The sequence below is a fragment of the Choloepus didactylus genome, assembly GCF_015220235.1.
Source record: "Choloepus didactylus isolate mChoDid1 chromosome 25 unlocalized genomic scaffold, mChoDid1.pri SUPER_25_unloc2, whole genome shotgun sequence".
In the NCBI taxonomy this organism is placed as follows: Eukaryota; Metazoa; Chordata; class Mammalia; order Pilosa; family Megalonychidae; genus Choloepus; species Choloepus didactylus.
Window position 1 is genome coordinate 4,262,635 of NW_023637607.1, and position 23,681 is coordinate 4,286,315.

Consider the following 23,681-nt stretch of genomic DNA (forward strand, 5'->3'; position numbering starts at 1 on the left):
GGCACTACTGAGCTGGCAACCCCCACGGGCACCTGGACAGCAGGAAGGAGGCGCAGGCTGTGGTGACAAACAGAGGCTTTATTTGGGGGTGGGTGGGGGTGGGGTACAGGGGGAGGGGTGTCAGTCGTCCTTCAGGCTCCCAAACACAGCGGCAGGCACACTCTGCTGCTCCAGCCGCACCTCTGTGGGAGGGAGGAGGGATGGGGGAAACGGTTACCCCACGGGACAGGCCCCCAGACCCAACTCTCCAACCCCACCCCACCTGGCCAGCCCCTCACCGTTGGGCTCCAGGTCCATCTCGTCCTCGTCCTCATCCTCCCCCAGCTCAATCTCCTCAGGGTTGGCCTGCTGCGCCAGCTCCGCCAGCTCCTCGCGGGAGGCGTCACTCCTGGGTGGCAGGGGCAAGAGGAGGGTGCAGGGAAGGGGGTCACAGAGCTTCACGGGGGCCGGCCCTGCTCCTGACATCCTGGGGGGCTGCCTCAGCCCTTGCAGGGCCTGAACCCGGCTCCTCCCCCAGCCCCTGCTTGGGGCCTGGCTCTCACCTCACAAACAGGATCTTGCTCTGGGCCCGCAGGGGCTGGTCCCGCTCAGCCTCAGCGGCCAACTGCTCAGCCCGCTGCTCCAGTAGCTTCATGTCATCCATGCCGCTCTGCCCAGGGGCCAGGTCAGACACTGGTGGGAAGGGCGACAGTCAGCTGTGGTGGGCAGGCCCCCCCCCCCCATAGCCACACCAGCCCCAAGGACCCAGCATTCCAGGAGCTCCTGGAATGAGGGGCGGGAGTCAGCCCCAAGAGGGAGAGGGGCCCGCAGGGCTCACCAGTGCCTGTGGCGCTGCCCGACACCTTGAGCATCTGCGAGGCCATGAAGTTGACCTGCGTGTTGTACGTGGCCTGCACGCTGCGCCGGATCCGCAGCATCTCCCGGATGGTGTCCTCGTTGCCGTGCCTGACCTCAAAGTCTTTCCACGTCTGCCAGAAAGTCCCCGTCATCTACAGGGGTGGAGTGGGGTGTGTGAGCCAGGGGCCTGGCTGAAATGGACCCACCCCACCCTGCTCCTGCCGTACCCGGGGGTCGCAGATCTGGGAGCAGAAGCTGTAGATAGCACGGGCACGGTCGATCTCTCCAAGCTTGCACTCCATGTCTGCGAAGCGCAGGCACATCTCCCGGGCGTGCTCATCCGACAGCACCTGGGCATGGGGGTGGTGACAGGATGGCATGAGGCAGGGAGGGGGCCGCCCTGCTCCCCAGTGGTCCCAACCCCACCCCCCACAGCAGGCACCTCAATGGCCTTCTGGTAGATGCCGCGAGTGTGGGTGACGCCGTAGATCTCGGCTGCCCGCTTGATGTAGATGTTGAACATGTCGTACTGCTGGGCAGGCTCCACAGCCCGGGTGGCGCGCTCGTACACGGCCATGGCATGCCGGGCCAGGCCCCACTCCTCCTCCAGCTGGGCGTACAGCAGGTATAGCGCTACCCAAGGACCCGGGTGCATCAGTGGTCAGGGGCCGAGCCCGTGCCGCCACCCCACCCCTACCATCGGCCCCCACCGCCCAGCCAAGCCCCTCCTCACTCTTGGCGTATTTGGGAGGGCAGCCATCCAGTGCCTGCTCAAAGAGGTCCCGTGCCCGCTCCAGCTTGCGGCCCCCGTAGCGGGCGATGAATTTGGTCAGGTAGGTGCTCCAGATATCGGACACATTGGGCCACTTGAACAGCGAGATGCCGCGCTCGTATGCCTGCCCCAAGGGGGAGAGGGAGGCCCTGAGTGTGAGTGTGCGTGTGTGCATGTAGGTGTGTGAGAGAGTTTGCAAGGCAGGACTCCTGGCACCCAGGATGTCCCCCGGAAGCATCTGCCAGGAGAAAGCCCATGCCTCCCTCGAAGCACAGCAAGCGTGTCCCTTCCTTGTCCCCCTCACTGCCCCCCCCCCCATTATGGGTGGTACGCTGCTGTCTCCCACAACAACTGCAAGGATCTGGAGGGCAAGGGTGAACGGAATCTCACTAGACATCAGATCTGGCACCCAGCAGGTGACCTTATGGGAAAAAATGGGGACAGGGTCCTCAGCACTGTGGCTACAGAGGGCCAGTGCTCTGGGAGAGGAGTCACACTCCCAGGCAAAGGGGCAGGGCCCCGTTACTCAGGGGGTGGGGACAAGCTGGTGCCCATGTACACAGGCTACCTCCCCACACACTTACGTGTGAGTCCTCTCCACACATGTGCAAACACACACCGCTCAGCAGGGGATGGGACTCACCACACACACCACTGTGAAGTGAGGAGCAGAGCAGGGGTGGCCACACCCCCCACCCCAACACACACACAGAGGCAGGACGCAGTGTCCCTGGCATCCGGGCAGGGGCCACGGCCCCATGGGATCTGCAGACCTGGCCTGGCCCCCTCACCTTGAAGCTCTCCTCGAAGTACTTGTGCTCCTCCAGGAACACGGCGTAGTTGATGACGATCTGGGGGGTGGCGATGCGCAGGTCCAGGATGCGGTCATACACGGCCTTGGTGGACTGCGGGGCAAGGGCTGTCAGGGCACAGCTGGGGAAACTGGGCACCCTGCTACCCCCACCACGGCAGGTGGGTGTGCTGGCAGCTCACCTGGAAGGTGCCGAGACTCTCCTCCAGGTCGGCGAGCATGGACCACACCTTCAGTGACTTGTACACGCGGTTCTGCACAGGCTCCGAGCCATCGAAGTACTCGGCCCGGCGAGCAGGCAGGGCTGTCGCCTTCTGCAGAGTGGGGGGCGCTCAGTGGGGTGGGGGTGGGGGTGGACTCGGGCCCTGGCTGCACACCCTGCAGCCCCTCCCCAGAGCTCGGGCCCGCCCTCACCCGCAGCAGCCGCAGGGCCTGGTCATAGTTCTCGTGCCGCAGCTCCAGCTCGCCACACTCGCACCACACACTCGCCAGGTCGTCCACCTGCTTGAAGTTCACCTTGGTGGCCTTCTCCAGGATGATGCGGGCCTACCAGGGGTGTGCAAAGGCGGGTCAGACCCCGCCTTCCCTCCCCCACAAGCATGCCTGTGTACGTACGCTCACACACGCACACGTGCACACACTCGCACACAACCACATTTGTGCGCCCTGGGTCTCTGGCCAAGGCCATGTATGCACTGATGCACACACACATTCACACCTCTCCTTAGGACATGGGGTGGCTGGCCACAGGCAGCATCATGCAAGAACACACAGGCACAGGGAGCACGGGGCTCACATCATCTAGCTGTCCGTTGTCCTCGTAAAACTTGGCAAATGCAACCCAGAGGGTGTGGGGCTTGCCAGTAGCCTTAAAGGGGTCCACGGTCTGCACAGCCTCCGTGTATGTGTTGATGATCTGGGGGCAGGAGGGAGTGGGTCAGTGGCCCCACAGGTCCTGGGGTAGGGGGATGGAAGGGGGCAGGGGAGTGCGGCCAGCGCCCACCTCACGGGGGCGGCCCTGGTGCAGGACCACCCGCTTGTGCCACTCGTGCACGTGGTGCGGGTTCTGGCGCAGCAGCACGCTGTTGAGGAGCAGGGGCCGCCGGCTGATGAGCTGCTCGAAGCGGGCCAGGCGCAGCTCCAGGTCCACATCGTCTGGGACACACCCAGGGGAGGGGTCGGGAGCAGGGAGGACAGGGGCCTGGGTGAGGGCCGCAGCACATGGCCACCCCCTTCAGCTTTCCCTCCCTCCCTCCCAGCCTCAGCCAAGTTCCCTGGGCCTTAGAGGTTCCCCTGCTGTCCACCCTGGCCTCCTCCCTGCTGGCCAGGCCTGAGCTCTCCCCAGGCCACCCTGACCCAAGGCACGCCTGGCTTAGCTCCTCTGGACACCCCCACCCCTGCTGCTCCCCCAGCCCTCCTTCTCTTCCAACCTCCAGTCCAAGCCCTGCCCCAACTCATCTGTGGAGCCTGAGCTGTCCCTCCACCTCTGCTGTCCACCAGCCCTCTCTCCCTCCCAGTCTCTAGAACCTACCACTGGCTACTCCAGGACCCCTACCATCCACCCCAGCTTCCCTCCCTGCTGGCCCCACCCCACCCCAGCCACCTGGGATGCCCCCAACCCTGAAATCTGGCCCAGCCCTCTCCCACCAGCCCAGGCAGCCCCAGTGGCTCACCCTCCTCCTCACGCCCCAGCTCTGAGGCAGTTTCCATCTTTGCTGCGATCATGCTCTCCTCGAACTGGGCATAGCTGTCGAACACCTGGGTGAAGTCCCGCACGGTCATCACAGTCCGGATGGCTTCCTCATACACGTCCCGGGCCTGCAGGAGTGAGGGGAGCCTTAGTGGAGACACTAACACGCGGACACAACACCCCAGCAGCACTTTTCTCTGCACTGGTCTCAGACCAGGAGCCCAACACAGCCTTCCCGGGCCTCTCCCCGGTCCTCCCCTCAGGGCCGGCTCAGCACCCTCAGGTGGTACCACTCGGCAATTAAGCCCAGAGCTGTGGGCTGGAGCCCTGCCTCCCCTGCCCTGGTCGAGAGAGCTCGAGCTAGGGAACTGTTGCAGATTGAATTACACACCCTAGGAAAAACAAGTGCTTAGTTTTCACCCGCACCCCTGTGCTGGGAACCCACTGTAAACCAAACCTCATGAAGAGGTTTTTATAAGTGAAAGTGTGACTCAAATGAATCCAGCTGGGTCTTCATCTGGATTACCAGAGGCTTTCTAAAGAGGACTCAGAAGTCAAAGAAGCCAGGAAGGAAAGGACATCACCACACAACAGGAGGCAGAAACACGAGCCAAGGAACCCCAAAGACGGCCCACAGTCCACACTGGACTGGAAAGACTAGGAGAAAACGGGTCTTGCCAACATCTTGATTTTGGACTTTCTCTAGCCACAAAACCATGAGCCAGATGAACTCCTGTTGTTTAAGGCCAGAGCAGCTTGTGGCATTTATTATAGCACCCCAGGAAAATCAAAACATGACTTCACCTCAGGGAGCCCTGGTCTCTCCAAAACAGCCCGTGAGGCAGTCTCCTTGAGGAATGAGTAAGGGATGTGGGCAAAGCACGTGGCACCCAGGAAGGACTCAGTGAGACATCAACCTCCCCCCAGACCCCACAGCCCACCTGGCAGGAACCTTGTCCTCAGCGTGGCCTTGGAGGCTCAGCCTTTGCTGTGCAGCACCCCTCATGCCACCCCACCCTCTTCTCTAACCGACATTCTCCCAGGAGCACCCAGTCCGCCCAGTTCGGGCCCTACCCTTCTGCCTCCACCCGGCCAGGTCCCACCCTGGCACCCTTGCCTGGCTCTGGCTGCAGCAGCCTCCTGCTGCTCTCCTGCCCCAGCCTGGAAGCGGTGGCCTGAAGGGTCTCGGGCATACACCCCCTGGTGGCTCCTCTTCCTGCCTACAAGGACTGTCCTGACTGGCTCCCAATCAACCTCCCTTCCCCACCACCACCCCCTCTAGACCGACTGCTGCTCCCCAAACCCACACTCCTCTCAGGCCCAGGCCCCTCTGCTCCCACCTTGCTTCAGGCCCAATGCCTGCAGCCAGCCCCTCCAAGACCTCACAGAGCCCAGCCCCCTTCCCCATTCCCAGACTCACCATTCCACTGCCTGGTAACAACCCCAACCACTGTGAGAGATGCTTCCCTGGGCACAGGCTTGGGGTTCTCATGGCATGGCCTTCCCAATGCCTCACAAGAGAAGGAACTACTGTACCCCATTTTGCAAATGAGGATGCCAAGGCTCAGAAAGGCAGAGACATATTCAAGACCACCCAGCCCGGGAGGAGCGGAGCCCGGACTTGAACCTGGGTCTGGCTTTTCACCATGAGGCTGTTCTGCCTTTCCCCACCTCAGGAAAGTGAGTATGAGCATTGGGCATGCCTGCACTAGTTTTCTGCTCACACATGGGCCCACGGGTGTGTCCTTGAGGGTGTCCCCAGAGAGCCATGGGGAAGGGGGACCCCACCCTGCACTGCACACCTTCTCAAAGTGGCCGCTGCGGATGTAGTAGTCAGCCAGCGAGCACCAGAGCTTGCCCAGCTGGTCGGTGAAGCGGGTGAGGCCCCCGCGGATGATGGCGTCCACGTTGAGGGACTGCACCTTGTCCGGGTTCTGGGAGATGAGGTCGCACAGCTCATGCCACAGCTGCAAGGTGCAGGGGTAGCATCAGCTTTGTTCCCAGGGGGTGCCAAAGCCCTCCCGCCTGGACCCCACCTCCCTGCAGGCCCACCTGGTAGTTGGACTTGCCGGCCTTGGACACAAAGCGCTCGTCATTCACCACGGTGGCCAGGCGCTGTGCAGCCTCATCCAGCCGGTCGCTCGACTTGAGGTACTCAATGTACTCCTCAGCGCTCTCGGGACTCAGCTGGGGACCGCCACCCACCGCCTGGAGTCAGCGGGGCCGCAGGGCCACAGCGCCATGCTGCCTCCCGACTTGGTGACTCCAGAGTTTCCTGCCACCCACCCACCACTGCCTCAGCTAGGAGCCAGGCCTACTGACCGAGCTTCAGCCATATCTGTTCAGACTCGACCCCACTGGTCCAGCCTCAGTCCCACTTGTCCCACCCCAGTCCTGACAGGTCTGGCTTAGACTACAACGGTCCAGACCGCACAGACCAGACCTTGCTACCATCATGAGCCCCCTGGCCCCTACCCTGGAGCACTGTGGTGAGGGTTTCACAACACATAACAGACATACATTTGAGAACCTGTACCTCACCCCACCCTCATCTGTACCTCAACTCTCAACCCTGCCCCTTTACATCCCATAGCTCTGTTCCTCTCCCGCCCCTTGTCTTTACCATTGTTACAGTGTTACGCTGGTTTTACATGGTCTACCCAGTTAGACCGAAAGTCCACGAGGGCAGGAACTGTCTGATTCACGCTGTGTCCCCAGCACCTGTCTCAAGGCCTGGGGTAGAATCGGTGCTGGCCAATTTTTCGAAAATAAACAAACTCAGACAAAAACCTGTTTGTCTCAAGGAGTCCTCCTTTCCCTACGGCCAGATGTCAGATAACATCCCACATGGGGCTGGTCTCCAGGGAGCCAGTTTGTGGAAACTCTAATCTGAGAACTGAGCCGCCTGCCTGAGCCAGGCCCCCCCTCACTGCCTCGATGGGCTTACCTTGAGGAAGCGCCGGTAGCCTCGCACAGCTGTCTCAGGCAGTGGGTGTGAGCGCAGGAAGCGCAGGTACAGGGGCCAAATACGAGAGTGCTGCGTGATGGGCAGTGCCCGGAGAGCACGGTCAAAGGTGCGGCGGGTATGGGTGACGCGTCCCTGGTCCATCAGGAATTGGCAATAATCCAGCCACAGACGTGGCATCTGGAAGCAGGCCCAAGGGAAGCAGGCAGGTCTAAGCCGCAGGCCCCATGGCCTGGCCAAAACACTAGATGTCTGACGGCCATGGGGTTTTTGGGGTCTCTACATAAATGCAGCAGGACCCAGAGCCCCCATCCCTCCAGAAGCAAGCAGCCCAATCTCTCGGGCACAGAGGCAGTGGGACTACAAGCCCCTGTCCCTACAATGCTGAGTCCAGCTCCCCTGCTTTGTCTACCTCCATGGACTCTGAGCCCTGTCGCCCCACTCATCCCCTGGCTCTGTCCCCCCCATCCAGTCCCAGGCTGTGTTCACAGAGGCCCAGCCCCCCACCTTATGCATGAACACAAAGGCCCTCTCATGGCAGTTGTTGACATCCTCATAGGCAGGGTCAGTCACACAGCGATGCTTCACCTGTGCCCTGCGTGCCTTCAGGTAACGGTACCAGAGTTTGTAGCTGAGGGATGGTGCAAACAGATACTGACTGGTCAGCTTTATAGACCCCCCCAGAAACTTCACCCTATCCCAGGAAGCTAATGCTGGACAGAGGAGCCTGGGGAGGGATGACAAGTCTGTGTTGACACATCAGGAGATGTACACCCAGTGCCCAACACATGGCAATCACTAAGGATCCACTTGCCAGTTGTGTTGTGACTGGACAGGGTAGGGCCAGGGGTGGGGTGGGTAGGGCAGCCAGATCCGTTCCCACCTGCAGGGCAGCAACTTCAGTGCCCGCTCATACAGCTGATTGAGCCTGGGCTTCGGGGCACCCTGTTTGAACTCGATGTAGCGGAGCCAGCATTTCACAGAAAACTGGTTCCGCATGATTTCCTCCTCGTAGGGGAGGTCCTCTTCCTCCTGCCAGGGCCAGGGAATGGGAGAAGAGAGACCTGCCCTCAGAGCCTGAACACAGTACAACATGGGGGCTCGTGTCCAAACCCCAGACCTTTACCCAGATACCAAATCCCATCAGGTCACCAGAAGCCCAGACACCAAGACTCTGGGCAGTCCTTAACCCCTCAGAATTCTACTGCCCACAGTCTGATCAAGATCATCAAACTTCTCAGTCATTAGGGTACCAGGCCAGACATGAGAACATCATCTGGCCTCTGACCCAGCTCACCAGCCTCCTTAGACACCAGGGCCCTGGTCCAGACTCCAGGCCTCTGTTCTGGACACCAGTCTTTATCTCTTCACACACACCTTTTCCCAGACACCAGGACTTTGACATGTAAGGATCCCACTGCCACCACCCGCCCCAGCAGAGTTTTTGGGTCCACACACCCAGCTGTTATTCCCTCAGGATCCCCTAATCACGGTCTAGTTCTTGAAAGCCAGGCCTTTATCTCAGGAGAGCTACAGGCTGAACACCAAACCTTTAACGCCAGACACCAAGAAACTTCTACCCCAGCACAAAGTCTTTGATTCTTCAGAATCCCACTGGCCGACACCTGACCCAACTCCAACCCGATGCCCATCACCAAGTCTTCATTTAAGTATCCAGGGTTCTCCTATCCCAGACAACAAGCCTTCGGCCCACAGGCCAACGCTCAGGACGGAACTTAGGTGGCTATCCAGGACACCAAGCCTTTATCACAGAAACCAGTGCCCTGGCATGGATGCCCTGCCTTTACTTCAGACACCACCAGGCCTTTGCCTCTGAAGATTCAGCTATCCGAATCTCCCTCCCCTTCCACCCGCGCGCGCCCCCATTTCTGCCCTAGGCCCGAGACTCCAGCCCCTTAACTTCGGCAGCGGCATTTTGCTCAGGCCACCAGGTCTCCGGCCCGACACCACACCTTTATTCTGGACATCATGACCCGCCTCAGTCCCATTAGGGTCCCGCAGCCCTCGGGCCGACAGAGCTCTGGCCTAGATCCCCCGGGTGGCCAGGCTCTGGTCCCCCGCGACATCCAGGCCCAGATCCCCCCACAAGAGCAACCGGGTCCCACCCCTTACTCACGAAGACGAGGTCCGGCCGCTCGGGCCGCGCAAAGCGCGCCATCACCACCATTTTCCTGGCACTCCAGGTTGGGGGCGAGAGTCGCGCGCTGATGACGTTTCTGGATGAGGTCCCGCCCCCAGAGCCAGACACTGCTTCCTATTGGCTGAACCCTGCCTGACCTCAAGGCCCGCCTTGTTGATTTGAGCTGAAGGTATTCCAGTGACAGGAAGCAGGGGACTAGCACCCGAAGATGACATCACGCTAGAGCGCGCCGGCCAAACAGCTTCAGTGTTGGGGCCCTTGAAATACCAATAGGGTGCTGTATTGTTGCAGTGTCGGCTATTGGCGGAAGAGACTTTGGAGACCGAGAGAAACAAGATGGGGGTGAAGCTGGAGGTGTTTCGGGTTAGTGAGCGCTGGGTGGGATGCTGGGCTGGGGTTGGGGGGTGGATCTCTCTGGATCTGAGGAGGAGGCTTTGAAAAGGGGAGGGGGTTCCAAAGTGGGGGCGCTCCGGGGAGAAAGCCACTGAGATTTGAAAGGTACCTTAACGGTTGGAAACTCAGAGGGAGCGCTAGGTTGGGGGGAGTTCCTAATGGGTCTTCTAGGTTAGGGCCCACTAAGGAAGGGATTTTTGAGAGGGGTGACTGGAAGACGGTCTCTAAGAAGGAAAGCTTCAGATCCTGGGAGGAGCTCTGAGAGGCCTCCTCGATTTGGGGGACCTTCCCGGGCTCTGATGGGAGAAGGTGTCTCTGAGATATGAGGGCTCCAAGCCTTTGATTGTAGTAAGGGGCAAACAGTTTCTTTAATGCTCTCTCTCTGAAGAATGAATCTGATCCTTTTTAGTAACTGGTTGTAATTGTCATGGGCTTCTTTATGTCTTTGAAAGAGAGAAACTCCCCAACTCAGGAGGGGGCTCTCAGGAATGAGGTCTCCTGGGTTATGGGGTGAGGCTTTGAGGTGTGAGGCATCTGCACCTTTGGCGGCAGTTCTGGGGTTCTTGCGGAGGCCCTGAGAAGGAAGCCTTCCTGGCTCTGCTGGAGGATGGAGCCTACAGGCTCTGAGGGACCTTTGCATGCATGGGAGAGGGAGGAGGGACAGATGTAGTCCCTAGCTCTGTTTACCTGCTGCCTGCCCTTCCAGATGACACTCTACCTCACCTTCCCTGTGGCTATGTTCTGGATTGCCAATCAGGCCGAGTGGTTTGAGGACTATGTCATACAGCGCAAGGTGGGCTACGGGAAAGTGTTCATGGTTCATTCCAGAGGGTTGGGGGAAGGTATGGGGCACCCAATTGCTGCCCTGGATGTGGAGTTCTGGAGGCTCCTAGCTTGCGCCTCCAGCTGTGACTTTGTCCCCACAGAGGGAGCTGTGGCCACCTGAGAAGGAGGGCCAGGTAAGTGACACATTCTTCGTCCCATCAGAGGGACGGAGGGGGCTGGGTCCCTTTGGCTTTGGTGGATTTGAATGAAAATATTACCTTCAGCCAAGGGCAGGGAACTGAGAGCAGAGGGGCAAATAGTTTCTTTAATGCTCTCTCTGTGAAGAATGAATCTGATCCTTTTCAGTACCTGGTTGTAATTGTCATGGGCTTCTAATGTAGACACTGAACTCTGAAGCCATGGCCTCGGGAAATAGGGGGACCAAGGTAGTGGGAGAGGGGTCCAGGCCCTGAGGTGTGTGCTCCTTTCCTTCCTCCCCATTCCACCCCCAGCGTCAAGAGCTAGAAGAATTCAAAGAGAGGATACGGAAGCAGCGGGAGGAAAAGCTCCTTCGAGCTGCCCAGCAAGGCCCCTGAGGCCTCCATGTTCTTGAGTTCTAGTCCCTCCAGCCACCAAATAACACACATAGTCATTCCTTTGTTGCTTGTGGAGTGTTTTATTCTCTGCTTTCAGGGATTCAGGGGGGCCTAGGATGGCTCAGGCCCTCAGGGGGCTTGTGTCTGGGGCTGGGGGCTGCTGTTCCGACGGAAGCTGAGAGTGGCTGGGTCCTGAGGAGTGAGGAGTGGTTGGGGGCTGAGAGTCCCAGCTCGTTTCTGTGCTTTGTCCTACAGATGGAGAGGGGGTCAGCCAGATGGAGGATGAAGGGCAGAGCAGACTGGAGATGACATAAACACTAAAGGGAGGGTTCAGGTGGGAACCCCAACATCCTGCCTCCTGGCATGTGGTTCTCCCCCTACCCCTGGCTTTTTTCTGGGTTCACCTTCATTACGTACCATTTAGTGGGTAGCTTTGGGTGTGGGAGTCTCACTGTGGTCTTAGTCAGAACCCAAGCTGTGCATGAGTAGGTGTGGTATAGATGTACATGAGCATATGGATGTGTGTGTCCCGGGTGTGAGCTCATGTGCCCTCCTTTCTGGTGGGGAGGGCGTCTTTCCAGGAAGGGGGCCTACTCTCCCGTTGGCCTCCATAAAGCCCCCAGTCATGGAAGCAGGAGCTGTGAATGTCAGGCCTGGCTCTCAAATTAACAGGCTCCAGTCTTCCCGTCTGAAGTTGGGTATTGGATCAGCCCAGGTCCTGTGATGAGTGGAGACACAGCATGGGCACTCCCTGCCTGCTCCAGATACCCACCCATCCCCTAATGGCAGATGATGGACAGTGTGGGGAGGGGGGCAGGGTTAAGGGGTGCAGTCTGGATGGTCTCTCTTCAGCCCTGGCAAAACCTCACGCACCTTGGGGCCCACGGGCTGGAAGCCAGGCAGGGCACTGACCGTCACCCGCTGGTCATCCATGCGGCGGCCCTGGGTGTTGGCCACCATGTCCATCAAGCTGTCCATCTCAGGGGGAGGGCTACTCTCTGCATGGAGCAAAGGTACATGGGCACAGACCCAGACCTGGAAGGACCCCACCCACCTTGCACCCCCATTCATAGGATACATGCTGATCTCTCCCCTACCTCTTGTCCCCAGATGCTTCCTTGCTTGCAACTAGCATGCGCCTGTGTCCCCAGATGCCTGCTTATCCCCCCAGGCAGACCCTTGCCCATAGCTCTTACCCGCCAAGAGAGACACACCCTGTACCCCTGCAAGCCTGCCCTATTCATGCCCCCAACCCACTTTCAACGCCTCCATCCCCCTGCCCGCCATGCCCACTCTCACGGCTCTCAGCAGCCAGGTCCGGCCCTGCCTGCAGCAAGCAGCGCTGCTCCTCCATCCGGTCACCCTGCACGTGGCTCAGCAGGTTGAAGAAGCCCTCCTGGTCTGGGGAGCCTTCCTGGGGACAGACACACAGTCCAGCCAGGCCCTCAGCACCTCCCTCTCCCCTGTGGCTCCCACCCTGAGCCTAGGGCCTGCCCTCCCTCCCTCCTGGGCTCTCACCATGGTCTCCGCTGGCTGGCTGCTCTGCAGAGCTGCTCCGAGTGAGATGGGAGTCTCCTCCCCAGTCCCAGCCCCCGCCCCAGGAGCTGCACAGGCAGTGCCACTTCACGTGGTACTGCCTCAAGGGAGAGGCCGCGGGTGTACCATCCCGCTGTCCTACATTGAGGTCTGACTGGAGGGGAGCCTGGGGGCTGAGGCACGTGCCAGGGAAACAGCCCAGGACCCTCTCCAAATCCCAGTACCCCACCACCACCACCACCTCACCAGGGGTCCACACTGAGATCCCTGCCCTCTATCCTCACTGGGGCTGGGGACTCAGACCTTCATGCCCACCAGCACCTCCGTTGGATGGTAACTGGATCAGGAATCCCAGGGGACCAACTCACTAATTAGGTGCCCTACAAGTTAATTAATTAGCCCTGTCAGTCAGCAGCTCTGAGACCTTGAGAGTTGGAGGTAGAAGGGAGATGGGGCCTGCTTACCTGGACACAGAGTGATGAACCCCCATACTCTGCCTTCTCTTCCTGGTCCATTATCATCCCTGCACCCCTCCCCTGGGCTCTGTCCACTTTTGTGCTGGCCTCTACCCCAGCCATGAGCCAGAGAAGGCCTTTTAAAAGGCCGGGCTTGGGGGTAGTGGATACCCTTTCCAGCCCCAAATCCCCAGCTCATGCCCCATCTGCTCCCACGCAAGCTTAAGCTCCATAAAGATGATCCTGATAACTGTTTTCCCAGAACAAAGCTGGGCCTGGTGTGGGGGTAGGAGACAGGCCGATAAGGGTTTGGATCTTTCTGGACCCAGCAATATCACCTGGCCCCAAAGACTCTGGTGGGGTATAGCCAAAGGCCAGAGCAGTGTCCCCAAGGTTAGGAGCGGAGGACTGGCTTGGCCTCACTGGGAGAGGACAGGCAGACATGGCAGAGGGGTGACCAGCTCAGGCGGGACCTGCAGTTCACAGTGTCACCCACCCCGGCCACCCAGCTCTCCCACCCCCACTGGTAGTCGGCTCTTCCTGCTGGGTGTAAGAGAAGGAGAAGCTCTTCCCTCCCCCACTGCACCCTCCATCTCCTTTGCAGCAATTCTAAGGAGTCTCCTGGCCACCCTTCCTGAAACAACCCCTGGGGTCTGGGGTATGCAGTTCAGGGCCCAGCCCCAGGGTTGAGGCCAAGACAAGGAAGTCTGGAATCTTCCATCTTCCACCCACCTAAATAGATGGTGGCAGCAGAGGCCACAGACTCTCACCCACAGGGTTCAGGCTGAGAAGCTGGAAGTGCTTCTGACTCCTCAGAGTCTCCCAGCTCCCCCTTTTGCCCCTGCAACCCATCCTTTTCCCCCAAGAACTGGAGGGCTCCCCTCCTTTCCCTGGCCCCAAACTCTCCCTGTGCTCCCATTGTTCTCAAGGTAAAACCCAATGCCTTGGGGTAATGGAAGCGTTTTACAATTGATCGTGGTGATGGATACACAGCTACAGAATATACTAAAAGCCGTCCAATTGTACACTTAACTGGGTGGATTATATGGTATGTGAATTGTATTTCAACAAGCTGTTAGGAAACAAACAAACAAACGAAAAAAACCCAAACAAACAAAAAAAATCCATCTACCTAGGGTGGCCAGCCGTTCTGGTTTGCCTGTCCTACCTACCCTTCCCTGCAGAGGTCTGGTCCCTGCTGCCCCACTGCCCTCACTTCCTTTCCCTGTGCCCCTCCTCCGTCCTCACCTCCTTACTGTGCCTCCAAACTCCTTCCCCACACTCCTCTGCCTGGTCCTTGCATGGGATGTCATTCAAGGCTATCCCTTCAGAGAGGCCATCTGGGACAGCCACCAATGAAGCAGCCTCCACCTGGCACTTGCTTTCACATCTCCCGACAACTCCTTTAGGGAAGAATTGTTCATTTCCTACCTTTCCCATTCACCGTTAGCTGCCATGTGGATGGGGGCCTTCTCAGTCTTCTTCCCATTGTGTGGTCCTTATCTGTCCCATGTAAGTGGCAGAGGGCCTGGCATCCGTGGACACAATGAAAAACGACCACATGAAGGTACCAGCTCAGACAAGAACGACTGTGTTCACACACACGTGAGTGTGCAAGAGAAGGCCCTGACTTTTCAAGTGCAATAGGAATTGAGGTGTTTGTGCACGCGTGCAAGCTTCAAAGCCTGCCACTAAATCCATAAGTGTCTCAGGATATGAATGCGGCTGTGAGTACCCCCAGGGCGGGTGTAAGGCATGACAAGCATTCCTCCTGGGACCTTCCTCCTGGCTGGAATCCCCTTAGGCCCATTCATCACGCGACACTGGACGAGGGGGGATCCCGCCGAGCCTCGATTTCCCCATCTGAACCGCACGACTGGCAGGGGCCTCCTGGAGGAGTACGTGCTGCGTTAGCTCCAACCCACCCTCCCGGCTTCCTCCAGAGGTTGTCAAATTTTGTCCCAGCCAGCGACTGCTGTTAAACTCGGGGATGCAGAAGGTAAGAGGGTCACGGTTCCAGGCACCTGCGGCCCCGGGCGGGCCTGAGGAAGACTGACGGATTGTTCCTTGCATGGCCATCCCACTCCTCGCTGCGCACAAGCGGAGGAAGTGTGTGTCCGCGCTCACATCTGCGCCAGGAGCAGTGAGCACGTCGTCGGGGTGTGCCCTCCCAGCGACTTGGCGCGCGTGGGCGTGGGCACTCTTACTCTCGGCTCCGCGAGGGACGGAACTTCCCGGGGCGTGTCCCAGAACCCGTGGGGGCGGGGTCAGGTGCGCGGGGGGCGGGGCCCACGTGGGTGACGCCCGGGCCCGCCCCCACCTTGGCACAGACCCGGAAGCGGCGGCTGCGCCCCTGGGGGAAAGATGGCGCCCTCGGGGCTGAAGGCGGTGGTGGGGGAAAGTGAGTGCCCGCCCGGGGCTGGGCTCTTGGGTCCCCTGGGGGGCAGGGGCGCGCGGACCCCTGGGGCCCCGGCGGCGGGGAGTTGGGGACCAGGCTGGACGACCGAACACCTAGACCGTTGAAGGGGCGGGCGGAAGCTTGGTCCTAGCTGGCTCCCGGTACCGGAGCGGAACAAAGTTGGGAGAGTGGACTCCGGGCACTCAAAGGCTGCGGGTGGGGTGTGGCGTGGGCCTTCAGGCCTCCCAACGGCAAACGCTGGGACCCACGCTTTGGGGTGCCGGCGGGGGGCGGGGGGAGGACACAGCTGGGGCTGGGACTCCCGTCTGAGTCGGGCAAAGTTCCGGAGGCTGGGTTCTTCCGGCCCCGCGGCGCGGATCGGGGCTGACTAGGTGTCTGGTCACGATTCCAGGTGGTGTGAGCGCCCTGGGGTTCCTGGGGATGTGTCCAGGAACCACGAGGGGGGCGAGGGGATGCCTTCCTCCATGTCCTGTTCCCCAGAACCCCTTGCAGAGAGGACCCAGGAATCCAGGCTCCCAGGCCTAGCTTCTTGGGGGAGGGTGTGGAAGCTACTCCCCCTCCCACACCCCGTGTAGTTCCGGCCTCAGCTGCTCCTTCCGCCCTGTGGGTCCTGATAACAGTGGACATGACCCTTGCAGGGCATGGCCACTCCCTCCCTTCTACTCTCTCTCCGCTGGGCAGGACAGAGTGTGGCTCAAGCCCCCAGAACCACAACTAGAAAAGGAACGAGGGCTTAATGGGGAGACCAGAAAACCAGTGATTGCATTTCACAGATGAAGAAATTGAGTCTGGACAGGACTCAGGCAATACGATGACCAGTCTTAGAGTAGGTGCCAGGGGTCCTGCAATCTAGTCTGGCCAAACTGACGGAGTTGGAGTGGTGAACCCGTCAACACTCCCACAGCAGGAGATCCTGGGGTAGCAGAGGGGAGGCCAAGAACCCAGCTCAGGAGGCAACTAGAACTACATAGCCCTGGCTTTTCATTTATTTGTTCCTCAGAAACGTATGTGCAAGTGGCTACACATGCCCCAGGCAATCTGCCACTTAGGTGCTCTCTGAACCTCAGTTTTCCTGTCTGTAAACTGAGGGTAATGCTGGCAGCTACCTTACAGGATTGTGGGGAGAAATACAGGGGAGTTAAGGTGAGGGGCCCAGCCCAGAAGGACCCAGCATCCTGAGTCCCCACCCCCCCTTCCCTGCAGAAATTCTGAGTGGAGTTATTCGGAGTGTCAAGAAGGATGGGGAGTGGAAGGTAGGCATGAGGCTGAAAACCTAGGTACCTGGAGCCAGTCCCTTGTCCAAATCCATGGGGGCGGGGACCCTGAATGTGGGACCCTGAGAACTCCCTAAGGAGGCTGCTGCTCCACAGGGCAGAGTCAGGTGGGCAGATCTGGGATAGGGATGGGTTCTGGGTCCTTCTGCCCCAGCCATCCCTTGAAGCTGACAGCCCTCTTCTGCCTACTTGTCTGTCCATCTGTCCATTTGTCCATCCACCTGGTCAGGTGCTCATCATGGACCACCCCAGCATGCGTATCTTGTCATCCTGCTGCAAAATGTCAGACATCCTGGCTGAGGGCATCACCAGTGAGTGGATGCCCCATCCCCATGCCCCCAAAGGGGATCTCCTGAATGCACAGCTCCCTGAATGTGGGAAACCTCGCCAGGGTGCAGCCAATGTCCTGACTCTCAAGTATGTGGCTCCCTGGGTAGAGAGCCCCAAGCGAGTTATCCTACAAGTATGTTCCTCCAGCGTGCCACCTGAATGTACAGCCTTGCCGTGTGGACCCTGAGCATGTCACCCCAGGTTGTGCATCCTTCTGTGGGAAATCCCAAAATGTGCAGAACCCTGCCTGTGTAGCCCTTAGCTGTGCAACCTGCTTAGGATCCTCAGGGAGTGCCACCCCCTCCAGCATCCCCCCTCTTCCCCATGTGTTCAACTCGCCAAGTCTGAGACTCCCCAGAGCCCCTCACCCATGCTCCTTTCCCTCTTCCTACTAGTCGTTGAAGATATCAACAAACGGCGAGAACCCATTCCCAGCCTGGAAGCCATTTATCTACTGAGCCCGACAGAGAAGGTGCCTGTGTGAGCCTGGGGCATCTGTGAGGGTGTGTGTGTGTGTACATGCCTCTGCGTGTATGCATGTGCATGTGCGTGTGCATTAGGCAGTGGCTGGGAGGTCAGGCAGAGGCCAGGTCTGGGAGGACGGGTCCAGGCCTGGAGAGTGGTCGCATCCCTCAGTCTGTACAGGCCCTGATCGCGGACTTCCGGGGGACCCCAACTTTCACCTACAAAGCCGCACATGTCTTCTTCACCGACAGTGAGTGGGGAGAGCCTGGGGCGGGGGAGGCTGGGGTGCAGCAGGTCTGTGGGAACTGCTCTGGCCTGACACCCCCTCATTCTTTCTCCAGCCTGCCCAGAGCCCCTGTTCAGTGAGCTGGGCCGCTCTCGCCTGGCAAAGGCAGTGAAGACGCTGAAAGAAATCCACCTTGCCTTCCTACCCTATGAGGCCCAGGTATGGCTAAACATCCACAGGTTCCCCCTTGGGGACAAGGACTTGAGCGCACATAAAGGGAACACCAGTGGGAGAAGAACAGGAAGGGGTATTTATCCAACAGCTCCACCAGGCATCGGCTGGGGGCTGCTGCCGGCCTCTCCTGTAGAAGGCCAAGTGGGCTCCAGAGACCGGAGAAAGGCTCTGGAGAGACAGGGGCTGCCAGCTGACAGGGGGGCAGTTGTACCCTGACAGCGGCAGCCCTGGCACCTCTGCCTTCCCAGGTGTTCTCCCTGGATGCCCCCCATAGCACCTACAACCTATACTGCCCGTTCCGGGCTGGGGAGCGGGCGCGGCAGCTCGAGGCACTGGCCCAGCAGATCGCCACACTGTGCGCCACGCTACAGGAGTACCCAGCCATCCGCTATCGCAAGTGGGGAGCCACCCTAGCCCCCTTCCTGCTGCTGCTTCCCCTCTCCAATCTTGACCCCATCCTGCCCCCAACCTTTACCCTCTCTTCTGACCCTAGCACCGTCCCCTGACTCTCATCTTCCACCGCCTCCTTGACCCCCAATCGGTAGCTGGCCCTTGCAAACCCCAGCACCCTGATGCCCACCCCCGTCTGACCACCCCATTCCCCAGGGGCCCAGAGGACACGGCCCAGCTGGCCCACGCCATTCTGGCCAAGCTGAATGCCTTCAAGGCAGACACACCCAGCCTGGGAGAGGTGAGTGGAAGTGCTGAGAGGGGTGGGGCGAGGCCCCAGCCAGGGGCAGGGCCAGTGTCCTCAGCCCCATGTCCCCTCCCCCTCCACCACCCCAGGGCCCTGAGAAAATGCGCTCACAGCTGCTGATTGTGGACCGGGCTGCAGACCCGGTGTCTCCACTGCTGCACGAGCTCACGTTCCAGGCCATGGCCTATGACCTGCTGGACATCGAGCAGGACACGTACAGGTGGGTGGACCCTAGAACCCATGGGGCACTCCGCCTCTCGCTGTGCATCTGGCCCTGACACTCCGCCTTTCCTCCAGGTACGAGACCACGGGGCTGAGCGAGGCACGCGAGAAGGCGGTAATGCTGGACGAGGACGATGATTTGTGGGTGGAGCTGCGACATATGCACATCGCAGACGTGTCCAAGTGCGTGCGCTGGAGGAGCTCGGCCCCTGTGCATGTGCTCCCTGCCAGCCTCTGCCCTCTACCCCCAGCTCCACCCCTCCATTGCTGTGTGCTGCTGCTAGGTCCTGCGAAGACTGGAGCTGCCTAATCGATGAGCGCCCTCCCCACACCAGGCCCCGCCCATTTCGCCCCGCCCCGCCCCCTAGCTGGACCCTTGATTAGCCTCCAACCTCACCCTGCCTCCCATGTGCCCCCAGCATGGGCTTGCACATGGCCTGGCACATGAACCCCTGTCCCCTGGCTTCCATCCCCCGCCTATGCAACCCCATACTTTCCCCAAGCTGCAATTTTGGCACCAACCCCCACCTTGCCCCTGTGCCCCCTCACTGCCAGGAAGGTCACAGAGCTTCTGAAGACATTCTGCGAGAGCAAGAGGTTGACTACAGACAAGGTGGGGGGCCAACCTGGGTCAGGGTGGGCAGCTTAGGGCAGAACCAGGGCCTGGGGCCTCAGACTGTCAGCCTCCAAGGGTAGGGCCTGGCCCAATGCCCACCTCCTGCTTGCTCCTACTTGTGCCCCCAGGCCAACATCAAAGACCTGTCCCACATCCTGAAAAAGATGCCGCAGTACCAGAAGGAGCTGAACAAGGTGAGTGCGGGTGGGTCTGGGAGGCGGGAACATCTGCCCCAACTGCACTTCCTGGACCCTTGAAACCGTGCCCTGTGCGCTTGTCTGCCTTGGCTCAGCCTCTTGAGCCCCCTAACTCTCACCCCTCACCTTGCAGTATTCTACGCACCTGCATTTAGCCGACGACTGCATGAAGCGCTTCAAGGGTTGCGTGGAGAAGCTGTGCAGTGTGGAGCAGGTGGGGGCAGGGTCAACTGGGGGGGCAGGGCCTGGGGAGACTGTCCTGCGCCCAGGGCGAGGTCTGTGGGAAGAGCTGAGCTGTGGGGAGACTGTTGCGGGGGACAGGGTGTGGCTTGTGGACACCTGATACTAGGATAAGGTGGGGCTTGTGGAGAGTTGGGGGCCCACAAGGATTCCCCAGCCACCTGAGGTTTCCCTGGCATACCCCACTCTTGCGGTGACTGACAGGGCAGCCCACCTGCCTGCCCCACAGGACCTGGCCATGGGCTCCGATGCAGAGGGTGAGAAGATCAAGGATGCCATGAAGCTTATCGTGCCGGTGCTGCTGGACGCAGCGGTGCCCGCCTATGACAAGATTCGTGTCCTGCTGCTCTACATCCTGCTTCGGAATGGTGGGTGGGCAGACAATATGGAGGACCCTGGACCTGGGCATCCCGAGTCATGGGGGTGTCCAGTGACCCTGGGAATTCCCCCAAGAAACCTCCTGACCTAAGGACAGCCTCACTTACCAGGACCCCCAGTCCCACAGATATTCCTCTGGACCCTGGAACTGCCCTGCCCTACCACCTTAACCTGGGGGATTTCATTGGCATGAGGGATCCCCAAATCCATGACTTCTCCCAACCTGGGGTGCCTTCGACAAATTGCAGAAGATCAGATCTATACCCTCAGCTCCCCATCCAGAAGTCTCCTGACCCCCACCCCGCCTTGCAGGCACTCTGAGAGCTCCCTCAGTCCTAAGGGTCACCCATCCCAATCCTGGCACCTCCATCCCACCCAGGAACCTACCTGACCACCTCCCTATCCCCCCTCCCTGAACGCCACCCCCCTTCAGCCTCCCTCCCACTTAAGCCCACCCACTGCCATCCTCCAGGTGTGAGCGAGGAGAACCTGGCCAAGCTGATCCAGCATGCCAATGTGCAGGCCCACAGCAGCCTCATCCGGAACCTGGAGCAGCTGGGGGGTACCGTCACCAACCCCGGGGTATGCTGGGAGTGGGCCGCAGGGTCAGAGACTGGGCAGAAGGGGGTCTGGGCCCTGGGGTATGGGGGTGTGAGGGTCCTGGGGGAGGGGGCATTGGAGCCAGAGCCTGGGTCCCTGGGGTAGGGGGGACCGTCTGGGGACCAGAGGGCTCCATCCCAACCCTGGGCCACATGATGAAGGGGGGGTGAGGTGTGGTCTGAGGCCTGGTCCTGGTGACAAGTGCCATGCACTGTCAGATCAGGGTCACCAGCCTTGGAGGGTAGGGCACAGATTCAGCTCTGGGGCTCCTGGAGGTCTCAGAGGACCCCACCCCCACCCCTCAATGCTCAGCAGCTTCCTGTAGTCAGCTCTCAGCTCAGCCTCTCTGCCCTCTAGTCCACACCCCCTGGCCCCGCTTCCGCTGCTGGTCTGCGGCTCTCCATGCCCCTGTCCCCGTCCCCCACAGCTTCTCCCCAGCTCCCGTCTGCCGGCCTCTCACCTCTCTGTAACTGTCTTTCTCTCTGTTCCCTTTTCTCCCTTTGTCCCACTGTCTTTCTCTGTGTCCTCCCCACTCTGGGCCTCATCACCTTCTCCATTTCCCCCTTCTGTCCCCATCTCTTTCTCTGCCCTGTCTCTCTCTTTGCCCCTATCTCTTTCTTTTTACCTTTGTCTTGCCCTATATTTGTTCCTCCATCTCCCTCTCTTTCTTTCTCTTCCCCTCCCTCTCTCCCTCACTTCCTCACTCCCCCACCCTTCTCCCTCTCTCTCCCTCCCTCCTTCCCTGGTCCAGTTCTCTGTCTTTGTCTGCAAAGCAGCCCCCCAAGCCCCATCCATGACCTGCCTCCTCCTCCCCCACCCCCCACCTGGCCCTCCTGGACTCTGTAGGGCTCTGGGACCTCCAGCCGGCTGGAACGGAGGGAGCGCCTGGAACCCACCTATCAGCTGTCCCGCTGGACTCCCGTCATCAAGGATGTGATGGAGGTACTGCCAGTGGGGGGTGGGCAGGCAGGGGCTGGGGGGTGCTAGGTGTCTGACCCCCTCCCCCCTGGCCTGCCCTGCTCTAGTCAGTGGCTCAGCCTCTCTCACGGCCATGCCGCTAAGCCTTCAGGCTTAATAGAAAATCCCTTATTACAGACATTCCCCTGGCATCTGATCTGCCCTGCTGGGGGATGGGGGGATAGCCCAAGCCCACATCCAAGGAACTGGAGTGTTGCAGGGCCTCTCACTGGGGAGCTTCCTTCCTGTCTACCCACCAGCCCCCTCCTCTGGGTCCCCCCCTGCCCTCCGCTGTCTCTCCCTGACTCCTAGTCTTCCCTTCAGCCTTCCCCAGCCCCTGCCCATCCTTGGAGCCCAAAGCAGCCATGTCCAAAAGTAGCAGCCAGGCGCCCAGTATCCTGACTCTGTGGCTGCCATCCTGTGGGCTCCCGGGACCTCCCACTTGGGGCTTAAGCACCGACCTTTGGCCCTCTCATCCCCATGGGGTTTGGGTGAATGGACTCTTGGGTCCCCAAGGGGCTGGGGCAGGAGAATTCCTGAGCCCTAAAGGGGCTGGAGTTTGGGTTCCTGGGTCCCTAAGAGGTTGGGGGCCCAGACTTCTAAGACCCCAAGGGGCTGGAGCACAATACAGATGGCACCTCCTGTCTGCCAGGACCTTGGCCCCCCAGTGGGGGCCCCAAACCCTGCCTGCCCCACCCCCTCTGCCCCCAGCCTGGGGCTTCCCTCCTAAACCCCCCTCTCCGGCTGCCCCAGGATGCCATTGAGGACAGGCTGGACCGAAAGCTGTGGCCTTTTGTGACTGACCCCACCCCCACGTGCAGCTCCCAGGCTGCTGTCAGGTGAGGGCACGGGGACACTGTGGGTGGGGGGACCCTGGGGAGTCCACATGCAAGGAATGACCCCAACCCCCCACCCCACAGCGCCCGTTTTGGCCACTGGCATAAGAACAAGGCGGGTGTGGAGGCACGGGCGGGGCCCCGGCTCATCGTGTATGTCATGGGCGGTGTGGCGATGTCAGAGATGAGGGCAGCCTACGAGGTGACGAGGGCCACTGAAGGCAAGTGGGAGGTGCTGATTGGTGAGTAGCAGGACTGTGGCAGGCCAACACTGGGGTCCCAGGGGCAGGGCAGGCTGGGGACTGGGCTCCCCCATTCCTGGGTCCCTGCGGGGTGGGGCTATACTCTTCAGTTCTTTAGAAGGGTGGGGGCTGACAGCCAGATCCCTGAAGGGCTGGAGCCTGGAGTCCCGGGTGGGTGAGTGGGGTGCGAAGTCCCTGGGGAGGGAATGGGAGCTGGGGGCTGGACTCCTGGGTCCTGAGGGGCAGGGACACACAGTAGGGACCCTGGTGGGGTGCTGGGGACCGAGGCAGCGACCACACCTCCCCAGCCTTCCCTCCTGCCCAGGTTCCTCGCACATTCTCACCCCCACCCGCTTCCTGGACGACCTCAAGACGCTGGACCAGAAGCTGGAGGACGTTTCCCTGCCTTGACCCTCCCACCTACAACCCTGCCCTTTCCTCTCCAGAGAAATAAACTGCTCCTTTCTCTCTGCCAGCCTGTGGCCACCTCACCTTCTTTCTGCAGGAGCCCCCTGGGAGCTGGACCTGTCCCTCAGGCCCCGCCACACCCTATCTTCTTGCCAGAGCCCTTCCTGGTCCCCATGGGGATCTTGATCTCTTATGGAGGTTAAAAAATTGGGCTCTGGTTTGACTATTGGCTCCAAGACATCCTAGCCATGAGACCTTGGTCAACTTGCTTATTCCCCCATTCGAAAAACGGGGGCTAATCATGAAAGCCACTCGCAGAGGGAATGACAGATGCGAGTACAGCTGAAGTTACTGGAAAG

General features: G+C 60.1%; 4 protein-coding genes across 11 annotated transcripts; 2 read left to right on the forward strand and 2 right to left on the reverse strand.

Annotated features, from left to right (window-relative positions):
- Positions 1 to 59: 59 nt before the first annotated feature.
- XAB2 (XPA binding protein 2) lies at positions 60 to 9,263 on the reverse strand. Of its 2 annotated transcripts, none has more exons than XM_037824361.1 (19): positions 9,213 to 9,263; positions 7,959 to 8,107; positions 7,583 to 7,706; positions 7,058 to 7,255; positions 6,163 to 6,297; positions 5,913 to 6,077; positions 4,094 to 4,238; positions 3,424 to 3,575; positions 3,217 to 3,336; positions 2,835 to 2,966; positions 2,603 to 2,734; positions 2,401 to 2,514; positions 1,571 to 1,733; positions 1,280 to 1,470; positions 1,065 to 1,187; positions 818 to 989; positions 543 to 672; positions 279 to 388; positions 60 to 182 (listed from the first exon to the last, which is right to left on the reverse strand). In XM_037824361.1, exons 1-19 carry the CDS (start codon positions 9,261 to 9,263, stop codon positions 121 to 123), a joined length of 2,568 nt encoding a protein of 855 aa, XP_037680289.1. In that variant the 3' UTR covers positions 60 to 120. The 2 variants fall into 2 exon arrangements, with proteins under 2 accessions (XP_037680289.1, XP_037680290.1); XM_037824362.1 differs by having other exon boundaries at positions 121 to 182; positions 9,209 to 9,255.
- Positions 9,264 to 9,445: 182 nt separating this feature from the next.
- On the forward strand, positions 9,446 to 11,056 carry LOC119525593 (protein PET100 homolog, mitochondrial). Its single transcript, XM_037824374.1, has 4 exons — positions 9,446 to 9,599; positions 10,336 to 10,422; positions 10,556 to 10,588; positions 10,907 to 11,056. Exons 1-4 carry the CDS (start codon positions 9,573 to 9,575, stop codon positions 10,988 to 10,990), a joined length of 231 nt encoding a protein of 76 aa, XP_037680302.1. The 5' UTR covers positions 9,446 to 9,572; the 3' UTR covers positions 10,991 to 11,056.
- PCP2 (Purkinje cell protein 2) lies at positions 11,055 to 15,405 on the reverse strand. Of its 5 annotated transcripts, none has more exons than XM_037824371.1 (4): positions 14,413 to 15,405; positions 12,290 to 12,404; positions 11,903 to 11,988; positions 11,055 to 11,239 (listed from the first exon to the last, which is right to left on the reverse strand). In XM_037824371.1, exons 1-4 carry the CDS (start codon positions 14,419 to 14,421, stop codon positions 11,120 to 11,122), a joined length of 330 nt encoding a protein of 109 aa, XP_037680299.1. In that variant the 5' UTR covers positions 14,422 to 15,405; the 3' UTR covers positions 11,055 to 11,119. The 5 variants fall into 5 exon arrangements, with proteins under 5 accessions (XP_037680299.1, XP_037680297.1, XP_037680301.1 ...); XM_037824369.1 differs by having other exon boundaries at positions 11,864 to 11,988; XM_037824373.1 differs by lacking the exon at positions 14,413 to 15,405 and adding an exon at positions 12,991 to 13,041 and having other exon boundaries at positions 11,864 to 11,988.
- Positions 14,109 to 23,389, forward strand: STXBP2 (syntaxin binding protein 2). 3 transcript variants are annotated; one of them, XM_037824368.1, is made up of 19 exons: positions 14,109 to 14,980; positions 16,604 to 16,653; positions 16,904 to 16,985; positions 17,400 to 17,476; positions 17,641 to 17,719; positions 17,811 to 17,914; positions 18,178 to 18,326; positions 18,536 to 18,620; positions 18,716 to 18,846; positions 18,924 to 19,031; positions 19,404 to 19,461; positions 19,593 to 19,658; positions 19,795 to 19,875; positions 20,131 to 20,269; positions 20,752 to 20,861; positions 21,726 to 21,821; positions 22,590 to 22,675; positions 22,757 to 22,914; positions 23,240 to 23,389. In XM_037824368.1, the coding sequence occupies exons 3-19, from the start codon at positions 16,913 to 16,915 to the stop codon at positions 23,323 to 23,325; spliced, it is 1,686 nt and encodes a 561-aa protein (XP_037680296.1). In that variant the 5' UTR covers positions 14,109 to 14,980; positions 16,604 to 16,653; positions 16,904 to 16,912; the 3' UTR covers positions 23,326 to 23,389. The 3 variants fall into 3 exon arrangements, 2 of the variants coding, with proteins under 2 accessions (XP_037680296.1, XP_037680295.1); XM_037824367.1 differs by lacking the exon at positions 14,109 to 14,980 and adding an exon at positions 15,288 to 15,382; XR_005214981.1 differs by lacking the exons at positions 14,109 to 14,980; positions 23,240 to 23,389 and adding an exon at positions 15,286 to 15,382 and having other exon boundaries at positions 21,631 to 21,821; positions 22,757 to 22,808.
- The last annotated feature ends 292 nt before the right edge of the window (positions 23,390 to 23,681 follow it).